This window comes from Mytilus californianus, unplaced genomic scaffold (genome assembly GCF_021869535.1).
Source record: "Mytilus californianus isolate M0D057914Y unplaced genomic scaffold, xbMytCali1.0.p SCAF_6, whole genome shotgun sequence".
Classification (NCBI taxonomy): Eukaryota; Metazoa; Mollusca; class Bivalvia; order Mytilida; family Mytilidae; genus Mytilus; species Mytilus californianus.
In genome coordinates, this window is record NW_026262712.1 from 93,223,431 (window position 1) to 93,246,831 (window position 23,401).

Sequence of the window (23,401 nt, forward strand, 5' to 3'; positions counted from 1 at the left end):
GAATCGTTTAAACCGACTGACCCCAATATAAGATGCCAAATGACAACACAATAAACCAATAAGACGTATATCTTGACAGATGGACGTATTCGGACTTTCATTATACTAAATTAAACACTTCAGAAGCAATGTCCTCATAGAAGGTGACACGTCAAATAAAGCAACGCAATACTTGATATAGCAAATACGCTATAGGACTGGAGTTTAAGCGGCTGCTGGCACCGACTTGCCCTCTAATAGATCCGCGTTATCCAACTTATCTTGTTAAGGCGAAAAAAGTTCTTTAAAATTAAATGAACCTGACCACTCATTCCCTAATAATTTGTTAAGTGTATGACTATTTCTCCTAATATGAAGTTTAAAGTTTTCTTCTGTTGCATATTATTGCTTGTTAATTTCTGTCTGCCTGTTTTACTCGATCATTGTCTTGTCTCCGTTTTGATTAACCGGTTTTGACTTCGACTTAAACTAGTTACCTCGTTTTAGTCTGTGTCGACGATGAATTGGAAGTTCCTCCTCGTGTTCTTTAAAAACACAATTTTCTTTACTGGTTTGTATATTGTTATTATCAACGTCTACGTGGTGCCGAATATCATCACATAAAACAGGCGATGACGTCACTGATGGTGTAATATGATTGTCTGTTAAATCATCTGTAAATATCACACTTATGCCAGTTGTACCATTTTGAGATTCCTGTGATGCTGAAATAATATGTACATCTTTATTATGTGTAAATGTCAATCTTATCCAATCTTTTCCTCTTGAATAAAACAATATACATTTATTAAAATCAACATTCTCTGTATCAAGAACGATCACAACCCATATTGGTGATTCAAAGTTTGTATAAATGCTTAAGGGGCTATGTTCACCAAAAAAGGATAACAAAAACCCTCAAACTTAAAGGTCAATTTCACTGAGATATTTTCTTAATAATTTGTAATAACTGTCCATCAAAAATCATGTCGGTTGCAAAACAATGTACACTGGGCTAATGGACAAAAATAAAGCAGATAAGAATTGAATGATACTATCATAAAACAAGTAGACTTCCGGATGCTTGTCATGCTTGTTGTATCATTTCATTAGTTTTAAATGAGAACGAACTTCATTTTTATCTTATAGTAATATCATTATTTAAGTCTTGATTATATCTAAAATAGAGCATTTTAGGAATTCCGATTACTTTTTCTATCAATTTATCAAATTTTCATACTTTACAACAATGTCGAAGTTTTACGTCACTGGCAGTTAAGTTGGTTAAAAAAAATCCAGTAACTAATTTTCATTTTTTAAAACAATGTCGAAATCTTACGACAATGGCAGTTATTTTGGATAAAAAAAACCTAGTAACTAATCTTTATGAAGTCGTTGACATGATTAGTGGTTTTCAGCATGTCTGCATTTCATAGTGATTCAAATTCATTTATGAAACAGATATCAGAATACTGCTTTTCATCTAACCCTTATTGTTTCTTTTCCATGTTGCCAACAGCATTTGTCTCTTTTAAGTGTCCATTTGTTGACATGAGGAGGATTTTCAGTCCATGTTTGTATATAGTTAATGAAATGAAAAAATAATCCATTTTACAGTCATCTGATTCATTATTGCGTTACCTTAAAATTGAGAATGAAAACTTGGAATGTGTCAAAGAGACAGAATAGAATAGATAGATAGTTTATTAACGTCTCACCATTAATATACACAATAAAATATTTACATATATCATAAAAACATAAATAGATATTAATGCCATTCTTAAAAGAATTATGAGAGTCAAAAAGTAAAATTTCATCAAACAATAAAGGACTTTATAAAACTATGTACTTATTAAAATTTCTAAAAAAATTTACGAAATCTTTACATTCTAAAAATTATCGATATGAAAAACGTCTCCTTCTGTCTTAAATAGATTTGCAGGTTTTGGCACATTTGTAAATAACATTAACGTTTTGGCACCCCAACACAAAAGACAGTTTCTCGCGATTCGTAAACATGTTAAAGTTCTCAGTCATCTTCACTGTTTATATATTCATAGAGTTCGTTCCTTAAATCGTCATAAAGCGGACCTTCAAGTAGTACATGTTCCTCAGTTTCCATCTTATTATCACACATAAAGCAAGTCCGTTCATGCATTGGTAAACGTTCGTAGCGCCCGGTTTCGATTCGTATAGGTGCAACCCCACACCTGAATTGTGAATATGCTCTACGTTGAGCAGGAGATAACAGTGTTTTTAAATAAAGTTCACAACTAATTTCGGTTTTGAATGTTCTATATGTCTAAAGGGGCAGGTATATAATGATGGGAGTGTCAGTCCATCCGTCCGTCCGTCCGTTCGAACATCCTTGTGCCCACTTTTGTATCTGCAACTGCTCTTTAACTGCTTGACAAAACTTTGTGAAACTTTCACAGAATCTTACTCGCATAATGTTCTTTTACTCCTATTATTTTAATTCTTCGTCTAAATGAGATTCGGGGTTTACATTGGGATGACATGGACTTCGTCATATCTGCACACTATATTACACATTTGTATCCCCTTCCCCTCGTTCTGATTTTGGAACGAATAATTTTTGGGTTTCCATTTCCAAACCACGAACTTTTGTCATTGCTTTATTTAGGGGGTTTCCATTTTGTATCCGCGACTCCTCCTAAACCCTTTATTTCAATTTATTGAAATCTTTTCACAATCTGAACCATATTGTATTATTGTTCATCACCCTATTTTTGTTTATCGGAATCGTTTTTTGGGGTAAGCATGGAGTTTACTATTGCTTTATTAATATTGATATTTGTGTATCCATAACTCCTCGACCTTTAATTATAATCTATTTAAACTTTCTAACAATCTTAAACATTGTAGTTTAAGGACATTTTATGTTGTTTTTGATCAGAATCATTTTCGCGGTTTCCTTCAACAAACTATATGCACACTATTGTTCACATTTATATCTCCGAGTCTGATATCCAGTTGAATTTAAAATACGAAAATTTGTTAATAGAAATAAATCATTATTAGAGAAGGTATAAAAATGACCAAGTTGGTATATTTAAATTATTTATATTTTTACGATTCAAAATGGCTGAATCGCTATGTAGCGAATTTCTGTACACAAAAAGAATAATACCTGTGTTTTTATTACCAGAAGATGAGAATTCTTCGCAACAAAAATATAACCAAAAAAGAAAGTAAGACTGTGGCAATGCTGCTTCTATTCGTGCCAAGTTCATTAAAATCCAACCAAAAATAACCCCTCAATATTTTATTATATTTAAATCCTAAATATTTTAAATTGACTTAAACAGTTATATACTTTTTTGTTGGCATGTTTCGAGAGGGACATATTTTCATTTTCTAACAACGAATAGCGTTAACGGTAAGATTTTTTCTAGAAATCCCCGAAACTGGGTTAAAATTTTGATAAAAGAGTTAGATATATGTTTAGTGAGTGTTATAGAACATATGTTTACTTTGTATAAAAACTGATCGTGACTTCAAAGAATATCAACTACTTTGAATCCAACAGAAAGAAGGTAGTGTTTCTGTTTTAAAAGGTTAAACATATCGAAGTTATCCAAGAAAAACATCCACACTTCATCTGTTGAATTAAAATGATATTGTTTAGTTGACAGAAGTGTCAGCCAATATGTGAAAAAGATTTGTTTTACTTAATTGATGTTTAGGTTTGTTTCTGCTCTTAGCTTTTACACATCTCGAATCCTGGTTGGGATTTCGTATATAAGCTATTAATTACTAATATTTCTGAAACAATATTTATATAATAAACACCGATCTTGCTAATGAGATATATCAGTAAGAATCAGTGTCTCGGTCATGAACACTCCAATGAGTTTCACAGACGTATAAACATACAGCATGTAGGTGCATTTAATGATTTTTTTTTCATTTACTTAAATCTCAATTAGTTGTACTAATTTATAATTAATGTGGTAAATGAATTTATTAAATAATTGTGGGTATTATGAATTCAAGTTAAAAGAAAAATCGCGAGTCTCATTTTTTTCAATATAAACTTTAATTCTTTATCTGCCTATTTGTTTATTTATGAACAACATTCTAATAAGTGTCTTTAATAGCATATAGGTGTATGCTTATTTAAAATGCATTATTATATAGAATATGAGAAGACAGATATGTTTTTTAATAATTTGAAATTTCTGCATTTACAGAAAAAGTTTATTATCAGAAGACATCATAAATATTTCTTCATTTAAATGACAAGTTTCATAATTTTTGACCGATGAGATAGGACCAGCTTGTCTCCCCTGTAATTGATTCACTCACAGGATCAAAATTTAAAAGTTGTCAAATTCTACTAGATTACGAATACTAATAGTCGAAATCATATTCTTAAGTTATTTGTTCAACAGTTTTGCATATGTCCTAAATGGCAAAATGTTATTCATCGCCATATGTCGTTGAGGACGTTTTGATAGAAAATTTCATGTGTTTGTATTTAATGTTGTATCGAGGGAGTCTCTAACAAAAAGTGAATTAGTTAATATTTGCAGAAAAAAAAAGTATAGGTTTAATTCCAGCAGAATTTTGATTTTGGTTAAGAATATTCTTCTAATACATTTTTTTTATAAATACTAAAGTTTCACCAAAATTCTGTCAAAATTGTAGTTATGTGCTATCTTGGTTGTCTGTTAAAAAATAAGACATACCAGCAAGGTGAAATAAAAATTAAAATCAAGCTCTCAAATCCCCCGTCATAACAAAAATCTGAAACAAATGGGGATACTCTCTCAAAACAGTGCATCGAATTTAACGTTCCCATTAAAACTGAATGTGACTGCGTATGTATACTTCCCACACAGTCAATGGGTGTGTGCGAGTTCATCAATGAATGTATGGTCACACGATATCACATACCTTGGAAACAAGTAATTTACTTTTTTTAAACAATACCCTTTGATAATTGGTGCTTATTTGAACCACAAATAGCTAGTCCAAATAATTATGACGTCTGTAATGGCTATTTTAATGTTTTGCTGTGACGCCTTTATGCGACGACTAGGAAGGCGTCACAGCAAAAGCTTAAAATGACCTTTTAGATGTCTACATTATTTGTGTACAAAACAAATAGCTAGACAACCAAAATAAAATTAAATGAAATAATGTAAATCATCATTTCAAACCCAGTGTCATATGTATAACATATCTTAGAAGTCTTTGTAACCAAAACAATGCATTAATCATATAACAAGCACCGAAGAGACAAATATACCCAAACAAAAATAAGAACTATAGACAGATACACATCATAATAAAATAGCAATACACAACATGACGAATACGAAATCTTTTTACTGTTACCATAAACCGTAAACAGACAAAGACATATATCCGCCCTTGACAAATCATGACCATCAACAACAATGCATTATACAGAATTAAGCTACATTCCTCGGAAACTTGGAACACAATAGTTATATTTAAATAGACAGACCCATGCTATTGCATTGATAATCGATATAAAGCAACAGGGAACCAGTTCGTCAAGCTGCAAGAAATACTTTTCAAAGTCATGTTTATAGACAAATTACTATAAAACAAAGATTTAAATATTCAAAATACACTACATGAACATTTATATATTTAATGTAATATGGTAAGTAAGTTATATGTGATAATAATTTGAAAACTCGTGCATGTAATTGTATTTGAAATTCTTAATCATACTGGACGTGGCTGGGTACTTTTACATCCCTATCACCAAAAGGTGGCTCTCGATAAGAGTGGTCGTACGGTCTAAATACAGCATAACCATACCAGGCGAGACTGGCAAAAACTAACCATACCAGGCGAGACTGACAAAAACTTGGTCGAAGAAAACTTGAACCAAGTGAACTTGGTTTTTCATCAAAAGCTTGGCCAAAGAAAAAATGCACTGTGATTTGATAATTCCCGTCCAAGTCCATCCAAGTTTCAAGAAAAATAAGATGAGATTCTATTTCATTCAAGAACATCAAAGTTTTTGATAAAAAAAATCCATCAAAAACTTTGACCAGGAAAACTTTGATAGTGACAACGAGAAGTAAATACATTGACTAACTGAAAAAAATTCTTTCTGTCCATTTTTTCAAAGGGATATATTTCACGTTGTATATTCATTATCATTTATACTTCAACAGTAATTTCGGTTAAAGCACAAGTGCTGTTATGTGATGATTAATACACGATAACTTAATTTTTGAAGCTATATACTCTACGTTCTAAATGATACATGCACGAGTTTTGCTATTTCTACACTTAATGTAAAATGGCTACTTAAAATAGAATGGAGATTGTATTAATATCTTTTCAATTATATAACTGCAATCAGAAACAACACAGTTTCTAAGCACTTTGACAAGAAAATTAAAAGAAGAATGTTTATTTCATCAAAATGTTATCGTTTGTACATCGAAGCTGATTTGTTAGGCATCTGTTGAATGGGGAATAAACATCGATTAACTAAGTGTTGAAATTAAAATCTTTAAACAAACGTTGTGGAAACATTTCAGAATTACATTATATTCCTCCGGCCAGAAAAAAAAAAGGTCGATACTACTAATGTCACAATATTTAAAGCGAAAACGACCATCTATTTGATTGCATTGATTCATGCACTTCCAAGTGAAGTAACGAAGCATAAACAAAAATAATAATTGTTTTCAAAAATATGTATAGCCAAAATATAATCTATATCTTTTTTTTCTAAATTTATTTAAAGAGTAAACTTGAGTAATCGAGCTTGTTTACATGCTACTATAGGATGTGCAAAATTCTTTTATTATGCCATAGGATAATTTATTTAAGAAATAATCATATTAGTTGAAAGAAAAGTGAATGATGGGATTTAGAAAATATATGGTAATTTATAAAACAATCTTTTAAAAAAATAAACTTCTTGAGTTAGCTTCCCTTTTGAATCAAGTCATTTTTTCAAACGATCCAAGTTTTTTGTTGTTTTTTTTTTTGTTATGACTGTATGAAACAACTTTAAGACTTTCTATTTAAAGGAAAAGTCTTCAATATCAACTCGATTTCTGTTTCAAAATTTGCTTATTTCAGTAAAAATCAATATCATTCTACGGTCCATTCGATACCCCTGTTACCCTCTCATCAGTAATACGGATGCATCAAACAGGTGTACAATATATATTGTTTAAAGATGCTTTTAACTCGTATTAAGAAAATGAAATTCATATTCCAGTTATCATAAACAAAAACTTCGGCTCTTTAAAAAGTTATTTTAATTTCAGTTTAAACAGAGTTTGCTTAATTTTCAAGACTTTTAGAATATGAATCATCAGCTATGGCTAGCTGTTGCTCTACATCCCAACGATGTTAACAAGAAAACCAATGGAATATTGTCAAATATAGAATACTGAATAAATTAAGATGTCTCACTGTCTTCCTTCTTTCATGTCTTCTAATTCGAACAAAACACGGTTACTGCACATATTATTACCCCAAACATATGGCATGCATGCATATGTGATTTCACTTTATCTTTAATTTGCAATGGAATCAATTATTGTGTATTCGTTATACAAATTATAATGTACATAAAATACTCTCATACGTAATGTACAAAGCAGAATGGTGGGTTAATGAAATGAAAAAAGGAGATTTTGAAAGACCTTTGACTTTCGTATTTAACAAAACTTAGACAGTTATTTTAAGACTCAGAAATAAGGGGACATCAACTATTATACATATTATATACCACATTTCATTTTATCACACAACTTGACTTCGTAAATGGTTGTTCGTTAAGTTAATATAACACATTTTAAAGCCAAAAAGTAATTTTGTTTTTGGGGATGACATAACTTTGATATTCTCTATGTTTTTTATGGCTTTTTTATTGTTGGGTTTATTGCTGGCTCATTTATGTATCATATGTTTCATATGAATGTGCTGTTTGTCTTTTTGCAGGAATGTGAAACGTTTGAGTTCTTTACAGCAAATAAATCACTCAGTAGAGACTAACAGCTGTCTGAACTCTCATCTAATCCCTCTGTCATCTTTCATAAACTCACTGATGATTTAAGTATTTCAGCTACATGTTCAGTTCACGGAGACTGTCTATGTACTTCAAAGATAGGTGCTAATCAAAACCAGAGTTAATGTCTGCAATCGTATTATGTCGCTAACTGCAACAGTTCTTATATATTTGTAATTGTTTTCCATAACTGTTATTATCTTTTGTTTTCTTAGTTGTCTTGTTTCACATATTGTTATTCGGATATTTTTCATATAGCCTTGTACGGTATGGGTATTGCTCATTTTGAAGCCCGTAAGGTAACAAGTTGTTGTTTAAATTCTTGTCATTTATTAAAATAAGGAGATGTAGCATATGACAACAACAAATGTTAGCCACTATAGGTCCCCGTACGACCATTAACAATGAGAAAACCCATACCGTATTGTTTGCTTTTAAAGATCTCGACATGACAAAACGCAAAACAATTCAAACGAGAAAACCGACGGCCTGATTTATGACAAAACAATTGACGAAAAACAAATATGACAGACAGCAACTAACGACAACCACTTCACTTCGCACAGATACCAAAAGAATGCCTTTTGGTAGATATAGTCTCATTGGCAATCATACAACATCTCTTTATTTTTATAAATATTATAGGTGGTGACTTATTCTTCAGTAAATAGTTTTAAGAGTCTAATTCAACTAATGTAAACACAGATAATTATATAATATTTTCTGCAGGTGCTTTATATATTAATATTGGTTAATATTAAGTTCAATTTTTTGCATCGGAAAAAAAATATTAAAAGAAAGTTATGTTTGAAGACGAAACTTTTAAATTTATCGAAATTATCTATATGATATCTATCGGATGTTTTGAGGGTTTTTGCATTAGAATTTGATCGTTTAACTGACAGCGAGCATTAAGTTCACTATTTATTTTGGAAAAGAAAGTTCTGTTTGCGTAGACTTAACTTTTAAATATATCGAAATTATCTATTTGATATCGGATGTTTTTGGGGATTTTTGCATTAACATTTGATCGTTAAACTGACAGCGAGCGTAATTTTTCTTCATTTCATATCTATGTAAATCATATATTTACATATCAGTTCTGAACTTTAAATTTTAAAAATGAGTCAAAAGTTTTAATCGTTGAAATCTTATCAAGAAGAACGCCTCCAAACACATCATAAATGTCTGAATCTATATGATAATTTATCTAAGTGGAAAGGATAGAGAGCTTATTTTAAAACTCTAGTGGTTTCACGAATAACGAAAGAAAAAAAAAACAATGTTTAAGAAGGACAACCATTGAGACATTATACCTAATATCTATGAAGAAGAAAACATACAGAATTGAAAAAAATGTTTAAAAAAATTCTAATGGAATACAAGCTCTAATTGGTCCTTTGTGAAAAACAATAAAATAACTATGAATGAAAAAAAAACAACAATTTATATACATTGACAAGAACCAATAAGATGCTCCTTTTACATCATATAGAAATTAGAAGATGAGGTATGATTGTCAACCACCAGAGACCATATTACGTAGAAGTTAGCAACCATAGATCACCGTACGGTGTTCAACAATGAGTGAAACCATACCTATGTATACATAATTTATATATTGACAAAAATTTATGACAAAATTTATGACAATTTATGACAAAATTTATGACAATTTATGACAAAAATCAGCAAAGACCCACCGAAACAACATCTGATACACAAATTTAATAATACTTTTAGATATTTGGATGATATTTTGGCGCTCAATAATGACGACTTCAGTATGTATACTAAAGAAATTTATCCTGTTGAACTTACTTTAAATAAAGCTAATACTAACAATGACCACTGCCCTTTCCTCGATCTTGATATCTATATCATTAACGGAAAGCTTAATACTAAAATATATGATAAAAGAGATGATTTTTCATTTCCTATCGTTAATTATCCATTTTTAGATGGTGACGTTCCCTTGTCACCATCTTACGGTGTTTATATATCTCAACTTGTACGATTCGCTCGTGTATGTAACAATGTTTTCGATTTTAACGAGAGAAATTTATGTATTACTGAAAAATTATTACACCAGGGTTTTCGATATCACAAACTAGTCAAAACATTTACTAAATTTTATCATCGGTATAAGGACATCATTCGTAAATATAGCTCAACATGCAGACTTCTTATACGTTCAGGTATTTCACATCCAATTTTTTATGGAAATATTCTTTGTAAAGCACAAAAATGTCAGTATTCACCTCTGAAGCTAACAAAACCTTTAAATAGACTTATTAAGATGGGATATAGTTACGATACTGTTGTCAGGTCATTAAAGATTGCATATTTTGGCGTTAATATTGATTCACTTATAGGGTCTTTGCATCGGCACTAAACACATTTATTTAAAAACCAGTTGTTGGCATGACACGGGTTATGTTCTTCTCATATATGTTATGATGGTATGATACTAAACCCCTAACGGGAAGGATTGTGCCTGATATTCATATGATGAAGACATAATCTTTCAATCAGTTTAATTGAAGTCTGGAGCTGGCATGTCAGTTAACTGCTAGTAGTCTGTTGTTATTTATGTATTATTGTCATTTTGTTTATTTTCTTTGGTTACATCTTCTGACATCAGACTCGGACTTCTCTTGAACTGAATTTTAATGTGCGTATTGTTATGCGTTTACTTTTCTACATTGGCTAGAGGTATAGGGGAGGGTTGAGATCTCATAAACATGTTTAACCCTGCCGCATTTTTGCGCCTGTCCCAAGTCAGGAGCCTCTAGCCTTTGTTAGTCTTGTATTATTTTTAATTTTAGTTTCTTGTGTACAATTTGGAGTTTAGTATGGCGTTCATTATCACTGAACTAGTATATATATTTGTTTAGGGGCCAGCTGAAGGACGCCTCCGGGTGCGGGAATTTCTCGCTGCATTGAAGACCTGTTGGTGACCTTCTGCTGTTGTCTGTTCTATGGTCGGGTTGTTGTCTCTTTGACACATTCCCCATTTCCATTCTCAATTTTATAATTGTAAACAAAATACTAAATTGCATCAAAGAAATATATAGTATTTAAGAATTAATGATTTAAGTAATTTTTTTTTATTCCGGCTAAGTCTTCGTCAAAGCTCGTACCAGAAATAACTGATCATATAAAACAATTTAATTATAAAATTGGCCAAAATTAATACAATGTCATTGCATGTAATATGTTATATTCATGAAAAGATGTATTAAAGCTTGCAGTTAAACTTTGCATGAGGGAGGTGAAGCGTTTAGTTATCTTGATTTGAAATTACATAATTTTGAAATGTGCAATTTCATATTTATTTTCTTATTCATTTTTAGAATAATGTTTATTTAGACTACAGAATATATTTGTCTAGATTTCTAGCGCATGACATAAATCATTTATAACCATCTTTAGGGACGGTGATACACTGTCAATCGTTATAACATAATACAAATGTCAGTAACTCTTATGGGATAAGAAAAACAAAATAAAGGCAACTGTTTTATAAGTCACAGTCCACCACTTATACATCGTACAGACTTGTCCTGTACTAATGTTGGTTGAATTGTTCTTTAAAGTTCGAGGTTGTACATGCTGCAAATCCATAGTTTTCTATCATGAACGCTGCAAGTTCAAATGTAGTACACAAGATTTCAAAAAATGACCCCGATAAAAAGAATGTACTTTGTTAACTGTTCCGTGCCAAAGATAATCAAGATGTGTGAAAAAGTGCAAAGGCTAAATGAAGGATAGGTGAAAAAGAGAAAATGATAAATCACTTAAGGATTGGTGAATCAATGCAAAGACTTAATCAAGGATTGGTGCATAAAAAGTGTAAAAGGCTGAATCAAAGACTGGTGAAAAAGTATGGTTCGGTTAGGATGGATTGCGGTCACCAAAATTACTTTTTAAAATTTTTAAAAATTAGCAGCAAATAGTACAGAGGAGGAGGAGGGGTCACACTGATTCCTTTATGTGATACACTTCATAGGAAACTTCATAAACTTTGAAACACAATAACAGTTTGCTTTTCTACTATTTTCTGACTATTTAAAACTTACTGTTATTATCGCTACCTAAAGCACTGTCCCCACTGGTTTTTCTTTCTACATCCTTCCCACTACTGTTTCCTGTTATTGGTTTGGTTTCGTCTTCCTCTGCAATGGATTGGTTTGAAATTGTTTCTTTTAACATATGTTCTGCACCAACTAAAATCTTTTTCGTTTTCTTAGGAAGTTTCATCTTTGCTTGAGCATGAGAGTAATACAATGTGAAATTATTAACTATTATCGGTACAGGAAGTGTTAACATCAGCAGTCCGCAAACAGCACATATAGTACCTACTAGATATCCGAATCCAGTCCGTGGCGCCATGTCACCATATCCAAGTGTTGTCATAGTAACAACTGCCCACCAGAATCCCATTGGAATGTTTTGAAAATCGTTTATTGAATTTTCATCAATCTGTTCGGCAAAAAATATCACAACGGCAAATATCAGAATGCCGATTATAAGAACTAGAAAGAGAAGGAGTAATTCTTTAGCACTGGCACGAATTGTATGACCTATAATTTTAAGTCCACTAAAATGTCTAGTCAATCGAAGTATTCGGAAAATTCTTATTAGGCGTAATGCACTTACACAAAGAAAGGCAACCGTACCTTCCATGCTTAAAATTTCCAAGACTCTTGCAGCATAAAATGGAATTATTGATACAATATCCAACCAGTTAAGAGGTTCTTTTGCAAATGCTTTAAAAGTGGGACATGCTAAAAGTCGTGCAAATATTTCTAAAGTAAAAAATGCATTACAACCGTATTCTATAATATCAATAAAAAGTAACGGACGGGTGAGCCTCTGTGTTTCGGAAACCTTTAGTCCGGACAGTGATATATTAGGGTTGACCTTGTACCGGAACTGTATATGAGTCTCCAGACAAAATACTGCTATTGATGTGATGATAAAAGCTATGGAAATTATTGCATAAATCTGAAAATAGAAACAGAAAAAAACTTTAGGAATAGTTTATTTTTTTAATTAATTCGGAACGTTTGTTTAATTTATATTTAAAGTTGATTCAACAGTTGAAAATTTATTATGAAAAGAATGTCAGTGGTACAGATGAACGAACTAAATGTGACTTCATGTTGTTCTCTGAAATATTATCGTGCTGTGAGGTGTATATATATATATATACATGTATATATATATTTGCAGTTCATGGTCATGTTATAGAGAACACCCTTTATAACAACATTGCAGCAGCATACTGCAACAATTAAACAGTTGATTCAAAGGGCGAAAAAGAAAAAAAGATTAATATATACAGACAAGACATTATATATATACTACAGATATCTAACATTTTTATAACCGGATATTGTGGCTTAATTTTGTTATGTAATAAGTTCAACACGATCACCTTTAACGAGAGAAAAATCCTCAGGAATATGCAGGAAATATTTATCACTGAACGTTAAATAATTGCAACAATTAATCATTCAAATTACAGAAACGAAGAAAGAGCACAGTGAAAACATTGTGATACTATTTACTTTAATAGTCTGACTAAAGGGGCGTATAAGTAATACAGAGAAAAAAGTATAAATACTAAATTCAAAGAGATATTGACTAAACGGACTAGAAAGATACTAAAACAAAGAATGAAAAGCACAATTGTAGCTTAAATCGTATATACGTGGAAACACTGTTCTGATGCAGTCTGGTACAGTACAGTACAGTGTTCATCACAGGCGAACAGCCTGTGATTGCCAAAAAATATAAGAACTTTTTAGAAAGATTATCGAAAGTACTCATCGGTGTTCTTGAAATTTATCAAACTACAAGTTTTTGCATTGAATAATCTGCAACGCTTTTGAATTTGATTATTTTTGCCAAATTATCTTCCACAAGAGATATAAATCTTCAATGGAAATGAAACACATTAAATGTTGCATTATACAGCTAGTTTACTGTTCTCACTTAATAAATCATAACTACGGCAGTACATTGATGTTAACATACATCAAAAGTCAATCTGTACTTTTATCTTACATTTGTTTGTTTTAGTGAAATTTAATAGGAATGACTCCTTTTCTACATTTACGAGTTTCAAGTGCACACCTGTATTTGTCTATTCTACTATTCTAATTCTATATTCTTTATGTGAGTTGGGAGCGTGAAAAAATAAGCAAAATTCCTCTTAAATACAGTAAACACTTTGAAAGTAGATATACAATAGGTCAAAAGGTGTTCTTTAAATCAAATGGCTTTTGCACAATTGTTACATTTGGAAACAATCAAACAACAGATTGTTTAATGACGCATTCTACTGGTAAATATCAATTAATGGAAGAAGAGATACCACCTTTCAATGTGTTCCAAAATAACAAGAGAGTGAAACATTAGGTTTATTTTTCCATTGTACAAAAACATAATAGCAAAAATACCGAACTCCGATGTAAATTAAACTAGATGCTCTTAAGTGCCTGTGTCGTTCACCTAGTCTATGTGCATCTTCAACAATTGACACTCTCCATCTTTGTGGACTAGCATAGAATTCGTGACAAAAATCTCTTCTTTGCTGGTCTAGTCTTGCTGATCATTTTTGCTAAATTAAGTTTCTATCTATCTAATACATTTTTTTCAGGTAGTAGGCAAAAACGCAAAAAAATGATAAAAATCGTTATTAAAGAGAATAACTCCAATAAGGGGTCATCAGACGATTTAAACCATGTTTACTTATTTACAAATCTTGTCTTGCTGATCATTTTTGCTTTTTTAAGTTTCTATCTATTATAGTTTTTTCAGATATTAGGCAAAAATGCCAAAAGTTGGTAAAAAAAACGCCATTAAAGGGCATTAACTCCAATAAGGGGTCGTCAGACGATTCAACTATTTTGACTTGTTTGTAGATCTTGTCTTGCTGATCATTTTGCTTATTTAAGTTTCTGTCTATCTATTATATTTTTTTTAACTATTAGGCGAAAACGCAAAAAAAAGTATAATATATCGCCATTAAAGGGCAATAACTCCAATAAGGGGTCGTCACTAGATGTAAAAATGTATTTAAAAAAACTTGACAAGTCTAAAGCAACTGGTTTAGATGATGTTGAACCAAATATTTTGAGTATGTGCAGCGATGTCATTGCACCAGCTTTAACATATTTATTTAATCTAAGCATCAAATGTGGTAAATTTCCAAGTATTTTTAAAACTGCAAGAGTTTGCCCAATTTTTAAAAGTGGCGATGTTTGTAATCCTGATAATTATAGACCAATAGCAGTTTTGCCATGTCTCTCCAAAATCATAGAACGACATATAGCTGATAGTTTGTGTATATATTTAAAAAGTAATGACCTTCTTAATACTACACAGTCAGGTTTCAGACCTAAACATTCGTGCACTACTGCGCTTACTAAATTAGTAGATGAATGGTTAACAAAATATAGACAATGGAAAAATAAACAGAGTTATATTTTTAGATTTAAAAAAAGCTTTTGATATCGTTAATCATATAATTTTATTGAAAAAAACTTGAATATTATAATGTTACTAACTGTACACTAGACTGGTTTAAGTCATACTTATTTGAACGAAGTCAACAAGTTAAGGTCAAAAACGTCATGTCTAATACTAAATGCATACAAACTGGTGTATCACAAGGCTCTATCCTTGGCCCTCTGTTATTTATTTTATATATCAATGATCAACCACTGAACATAGAAAATTCAGTAATAGATTTATATGCAGATGATTCTACATTACATAGTAAAGGTAATGATATACTTCAGTTAACTGCTAACCTTCAAAATGATATTTATGAAATTGAAAACTGGTGTTCGCAAAATTGTATGAAACTAAATGCCAAAAAATGTAAATCAATGATTATTGGTTCAAAACAGAGGCTTTATTCAACTGGGAACAGTTTAGAAATCAATATTTCAGATGAACAAATAGATAATGTAGATTGTGAAAAACTTCTTGATTTATATATAGACAAGAACCTAAATTGAAATGAGCAAATAGACAAAATGTCATGTACAATATCAAATAGAATCAACTTATTACAAAAGATAAGAAAATATTTACCTATGCATATACGTATTATTTATTTTAATGCTTATATTCTGCCATTGTTTGATTATTGTTGCAATATATGGGGAAATTGTTATGAAAGTGGAATAAATAAACTTAATAAGTTATTAAAGAAGTCTGCTAGGGTTATAGTAGAAGCTGACATAATGACATCCTCCAGTTTATTGTTTAATAGTTAAATTTGGAAAAACACATTCAATAATTTACGTTCAGCTGATGTAAAACTATTAAATCTTCAAAAGCCAAAAACAAACTTTTTGAAGAAAACATTTACATATTCTGGTTCTCAAATATGGAACAGTTTATCAAATGAAATAAAAATGAGTAATACACTTGTATCTTTTAAAACAAAATGTTACAAAGTGCAAATTAATATGCTTTTTCATTATTATCTAGATACAATTGTATATTGTGATTATAATATTGTATGAACTTATAAATATGTTATTATTACTTTGAGGACTCTCAGGAAGATTAGTTTTAACTAATGGGATTATCCTCTTGAAATAAAGATTATTTATTTATTTATTTATTTATTTATTTATTTATTTATTTATTTGTCAGACGATTTCAACCATGAGACTTATTTGTAGATCTTGTCTTGCTGATCATTTTTGCTATTTAAGATTATCTTTATCTATTTTAATTTTCAAGATAATAGGCAAACATTTAAAAAGTTGATAAAGTTTGTCATGTAAGGGCAATAACTTCTATAAAAAGTCGTCAGACAGTTTAGAAGTAAATGGACAATAGATATTTCTCATCATTCAAAACATGTTTGCCCTTTTCAAATTTTCTCTTTTCATTGTGGTTTTCAAGATAATAGACAAAACTTGCATTTTACTCCATGTTCTATTTTAGCCACGTCGGCCATCTTGGTTGGCATGCAGGGTCATCAGTCACATTTTGTAAATAAGATACCCTTATGATGGTTGTGGCCAAGTTTGGTTAAATTTGGATCAGTAGTTTCAGAGAAGACGATTTTTGTAAAAGTTAACGACGACGACGGACGACGGACGCCAAGTGACGAGAAAAGCTTACTTGGTCCTTCGGGCCAGGTGAGCTAAAAAGGAAAACCTCTGTCATATTCCTGACTTGGTACAGGCATTTCCCGAAGAAAATGGTGGTTTAACATGTTTTTATAGCTAGCGTAACCTCCCATTTGCATGACAGTTGTATACAGTTCCGTAATACTGGTATTTACCATTCCCGCTTTACCCTGAACAGTTTGATTATTTTAAAAGTGGAAAGAACTTCTAACAATGCACAACCAAAAGATTTAAACCGACAGAATAAGACGAATGTTAGATTAATAAATATTTATAATAAACGATTGCATTTTGAATTATCATTAGATTTACAAAATACTCTTCACAGGTATCAGAATCACTTAAATATTAATTGTCATAATTTTTTTCATGACTTTTTTTCCAATGACAGTGTGAACATGAAAACATACATTAATATGTTTATGTCTATAATCCTGTGGTTATATTTCGATTCAGGTATGGCAGAACCAGTTATTGGAGCTAGAATTTTGACAGAAAAATAACAACAGACATTGATCAAGACATCAAAATATTAAAAACTGTTGAAGTTAAAACATACCCCTTATTAGAACGCAGTATCGGTAAAAACATCCAAATGATCTTGAAATGTTGATAAATGTTCAAGCAATATAAATTGGTTATAAAAACCAACGCAAATTTCTCAGTTTGGCATTTTTAAATTAATGTCTTGTAGGCGAAGAACTCGTACATTCGAAGCGTTTTCTTTCTTTTGGTGATGAATAACACTATACATAACCACAACTCATTTTTGGGATTGAAGTAATAACATGTCAGTTGCAAAACAGATATGCAAGTCGTTTTGATAGTGTCAAAAGTGAGAAAAAATATTTGTAACTTCTTCACCGAAGACAGATTAAAATAAACTTGAATTGAGATAGCCCTAATATGTTCCGTCAGCAGTAAGGTTTATACTATTCACCGAAAACCGTTTTATTTTTCATTTTTTTTTTTAGTTCTGTTATGTTATTCTATTTTATTGACAAATCGTAAATCGGATTTGTAATCCATTAATTTTTTATCGATATAATTGATGTTTCTTATTAATTTTACCAACAAAAAAAGAATTTGATATCTATTTTTTATTCAGTGAACGTTTTTGCTTTGAATATCCTAAACAATGACTTTTAGCACAATCTGTCTATGTATTACATGGCATTATTTGAAACAGACTGATAAAAGAAAGTATTTCACATGCCTGTTTGTTGGTGTTAAGGTTCTTCATTTCAAATTTACTCTTTCAAATATTTATGATACAGGCACGCAGATGTATACATATATACATGAAGTAATTAAGATTTGCATGCATGCAAAACCAAATACTTCGCTTTCCAGAAACGTTCAACACTCAACTTTTAAACAAGAGATGAAAAACAAATACGGACATGGAAGTAAACTTCAGGCATGACATACAGAGTTCGTAAACAAGCGGAAATGGTGTGGAAACTAGACATACCTTGATAACAGTAATTACTGATTTACATATAAAACATTAAGTGTTATTAACTAAGACATATACATGGTTTTGTAAGTAATTATGTACATCTTCATCGTTGCTTTAAATAGCAGAAATTTCATTACAGCCTGCTTTCGATTAACCAATTAACCTTGTTTTTTCATCACAACTTCTAAAGCAAATATTGCATACCCAATCTTTATAAACTTTCTATCGTCTGCATAGTGTTTCTTCTAACTATAAAATCGTCGTCTGTAACTTGCTCTTCGATTGCAGATGACAACTTGTTGTTAATAGGAACAAAAAGAAATGTAGGGTAAACGTCAATGCGACAGCAACTCAACGACACAAATAACCAAAAGATATCTAAGTACATTCACAGTACAACATGCAGAATTCAAAATTTTAGACAAAGTTCTCAACTGATTACCATATATGTGGTAGAATTGTAAAAGTGAAGTTATCAACTAGTATTTTAATTAATTACCAGAGGCGGATTTAGGTGGTGCCTAGGGGGGACCCCTACATATATGATTGATGCAAAGACTGTTTATAAGTCAATCGCCTAACGTTGCCTTGTTTCCTTCAGAATCCTGGATCGGCATCTGGTTGAATATATGTTTACATCAAATTAATCAAGTACAAGCTGTATACTATGTATATGCTATTGACATCTCTGTATCGATATCACATAAAGTACAAGCTGTATAATATGTACATGCTATTGACATCTCTGTATCGATATCACATCAAGTGCAGTGAAGATAAATAGTATACAGCCATGTCATATAGCTTTCGAAATTTTCGTAAGGTTCATTTACTTTCTAAAATACGATGTCGTCCAAACGATATATGATGTCTATTGATTTCAAAATTTAACAGAAAAATGGCTCTGCAAGAAAATTCATTATAAAAAATTAGTTTTCTTTCATCATAAATCTGCTCATTGGTTTAAAACTTACGTCATTTGACGCTTGTTTCAAAAGAAGTCTTTCTGATTTTGTGCAAACATATTTTTGATAAAGAATTCGTCATGCATAACTACAAAAATACATAAATACGAGGGATACAGGTAATTCAAATATAGGATTAGGAAACAAGAGCAGTGCAATTTCCCTAAGTTCAAAAATAGAATTACGAAACTATATATTTGCATGCTGATAGGCAAATGAATAATTATGTATGTAAAAACATATAGTGAATACAATAATATGATAGATATACTAAAAGGAACTGTGATGAAATGATTAAAGATGTAAATGTTCTTCTTGACATCATTTACGTGCGTTTCGGCAATAACATTTGTCGACGGGTTGTAGGTATTCCTATATGCACCAATTGCACCCCTTTAATAACGGACTTGTTCCTGTATATATCGTTATGAATCACATTTAATGGGCAAATTCAGTAAATATCTGTCTAAATTCCATTCAATTGATGATAACATTTGCCGTTACCTTAATGATATTTCTGCTTTAAACTATCAAGAATTTTCTAATTATACCTCGAAAATTTAAACAAATAAATCCAATATTAACAGCAATAATTGTCACTTCTAAAATTCTTATTCAGTTTCACACGGGAAAATTAAAACACATTTTGCGACAAAAGCGACGATTATTTGTTCCCTATTGTTAATTTCCCATTTTTGTATGACGAAGTTCCATAAGCCCCTTCTTACAGCGTATATATTACGTTATCTATGTATAACTAGTAAATTATTAAGTTAGGGATTTCGTTACCATAAATTACTTTAAACTTTTACTAAATTCATTCATAGATGCAAAAACTTGGTTTTAAAGTCTGGCTGCAACTGAATAATTCTTGTTAAAAAAACGGAATTTCACATTCTGATTTTTACGGTAATGTTTGTTATAAATCACATATATATGGAAGTTTATAACGACCTTGATTGGCTATACAGCCCTTGCACGGTCGGCTTATAAATCACCTAAATTTAAATAAGATCCATGTAAACTTATTCAGATCCTTTGAATAAACTTACATTCTAAACGAAAACCATTTTATCACCGCAGTAAGATCTTTGAATGTGGTTTTGATCGGTACCAACATTGATTTTGTTTTTTTATAAAGTAAAACATAACTAAACTGTATTGCTTTACTTTTTAAAAATCTATGGTTCTACACATCCTGTCGATATGTACTTATGTACTTTGGCATTGCACAAGGTCGTGCTTTTCTCAGACTGTTTGTGACATCCTTACACCTAATCCGTTGGATATGTACTGGTTGATACCTTAGTATGGAAGCCTGGAAGAACATGATTTATTTAAAGTTTAGTATTGGCTTTGAACTAGCTTTAGAGCAAAACTTTGTGTTTTTTGTCTTTTAAATATGAATAATGATTTCTTAATGCATTAGGATAATAAATTTCTCAAGTGATGTTAGAAGGTTTACGATAATATATTTTACCGATATATCTAAATTCCTGAGAGACATCATGCATATCTTATGTTAGATTCCAATTATGTATCTACAGGTTTAGGATTTTATATATCGTCATTGGTGCCCCCAGTTGATGTTCTTTAAAGGTAAAAAAATGCAAATACTAACAGACCTTTTACTGTATAGAATTTTGTTTTGTGTTGTTTAAAAAAAAGTTGGGTTGCTGAGTGAATTGTCAAAATTAAATGCCTATACCATTTATTTTCTTTTTTCCTATAACAATAAGGTTGTGGAATTCCTTACCAAGCCTGGTAGTCAGTAGTTTTGCGTGTAAGTCTGATGCAAAATCCCAAATACATTGCTAGAACAAACATATGTTTTATCTCTATACAAAAAAGAAAAGAAAAAAAAATGATTTTATGAAAGTTATTGCAAATTATTTTTTATTTCTATAGCATGTGCCTTCTTGTAATCTTCAACATATATGCCTAACTATAGCCTAAATGAAAAGGTTACAAGGAAGTAATTATTTACATAGGCGACAGTGGTAGCCTTTTTTGGTCCTGCGTTTTCCCTATCAAAGATCCATTGAAAAACATGTCGAAATCTGAATTATCAACACCTTTGGGTGTAATTGAAACTGCAAAACACATATGGTGCCGCAGCTTTTTTGATAGAAAAATGGCATTTTTTAAGGGTACTCAACGGTTCCGGAATTTTCGAAATAGTATAAATGAAGAACACCCCTTGCCTAATTTGGCACAGAAAACGTTTCTCCGTTTCTCGTCACAGAGAGTTTTCTCTAAATTTCTCGCTATTTCTACACCAATGGCCAACACTCATTTCTCACTATTTCAATTTTGATTTCTAATTACTAGGGCAGCAGAAAATAAATTTCATTCTACCTATTATCTTGGATGTGAAATCTAGGTGGCGCCAATCATCTTTATTTACTTCCTTTTAACCTATACTGACATATATTGAAATAAAATCGGACAATCTTTACATAAGTCGATTACTATATACCCCTGCTACTTAAGTTCAAATTTTTGGATTAAAGATACAATTGTTCACCATTTAAAATGACTTTCTTTACAGGATCCCCCCTTTGCAGAAAACGTTACTTTTTACAGACGTGGGGCCATTGACCAGCTTATTTTGACTGTTTGGCTATGTTTAAAACGAGGTGTTTGATTAATAAAGTTCGATTTAGGCCTATTAAAGACTTAAGGCTGATGATTTGATAACTGTATCCAACTTATATGTCTTTATCACGAATATATGAACACCGTTGCATAAGAGTCAAAATATTTTATGAAATAGACTATAAAAATGTTAAAACTAAGAATTTATCATTGCTGTTATGTGTTTTATATGAATCGTGTGCAGAACATTCAATTGACGATACTAAGGAAAAACATGTATAGCCTTTGATTTTTTACCTAATTTTAATATTTTAGGGGCATTTTGGCACATTTTTACCATTAAAAATACAAAAATGTCGCTAAAGTCAGCAAAAATAAGCCCCCCCTTTTTTTAGAAATGCATTAATACATGCAGTGTTATCGAGGATGAGGAGAAATGATTAAAGACAGAGTCCTTGACAGAATTCTCGTTCTTACAGTAGGTTAATGAACCCTACCCCTTAGGCAGAAGAATAAAAAAAAAGTAAAAATTTGATAAAGACTATAGTTTCATGGCGATCAGAAAATTTCTTCTGATACAGTTTATCACTTAATACCTTATTAGTTTACCTTTCCAATTTCTAAAATATCTCGAAAATTACAGTGATGCGCCAGAAATCGTTATTTCGCTTTAGGTTTCAAGGAAGTAATTATTTACATAGGCGACAGTGGTAGCCTTTTTTGGTCCTGCCTTTTTTCCTATCAAAGATCCATTGAAAAAAAATTCAAAATCTGAATTATCAACACCTTTGGGTGTAATTGAAACTGCAAAACACGTATGGTGCCGCAGCTTTTTTGATAGAAAAATGGCATTTTTTAAGGGTACTCAACGGTTCCGGAATTTTCGAAATAGTATAAATGAAGAACACCCCTTGCTTAATTTGGCACAGAAAACGTTTCTCGTCACAGAGAGTTTTCTCTAAATTTCTCGCTATTTCTACACCAATGGCAAACACTCATTTCTCACTATTTCAATTTTGATTTCTAAGTACTAGGGCAGCAGAAAATAAATTTACTTCTACCTATTATCTTGGATGTGAAATCTAGGTGGCGCCAATCATCTTTATTTACTTCCTTTTAACCAAAATAAGACATTATTTGCATTATATCCGCCTCAGTTCGACACATATATTTTCTTGTTGTTTAC

At 31.0% G+C, this 23,401-nt stretch overlaps 1 protein-coding gene across 1 annotated transcript in view; it reads right to left on the bottom strand.

Moving 5' to 3' along the window:
• The window catches only part of LOC127706977 (potassium voltage-gated channel protein Shaw-like), a 29,297-nt gene that overhangs the window by 1,493 nt on the left and 4,403 nt on the right, over positions 1-23,401 (bottom strand). Inside the window, exons 2-3 of the mRNA XM_052211721.1 lie at positions 12,106-13,033; positions 477-704 (exon numbers count right to left, since the gene is read on the bottom strand). Of these exons, the coding sequence (XP_052067681.1) occupies positions 477-704; positions 12,106-13,033 (1,156 nt within the window). The remainder of the gene's footprint in view (positions 1-476; positions 705-12,105; positions 13,034-23,401) is intronic.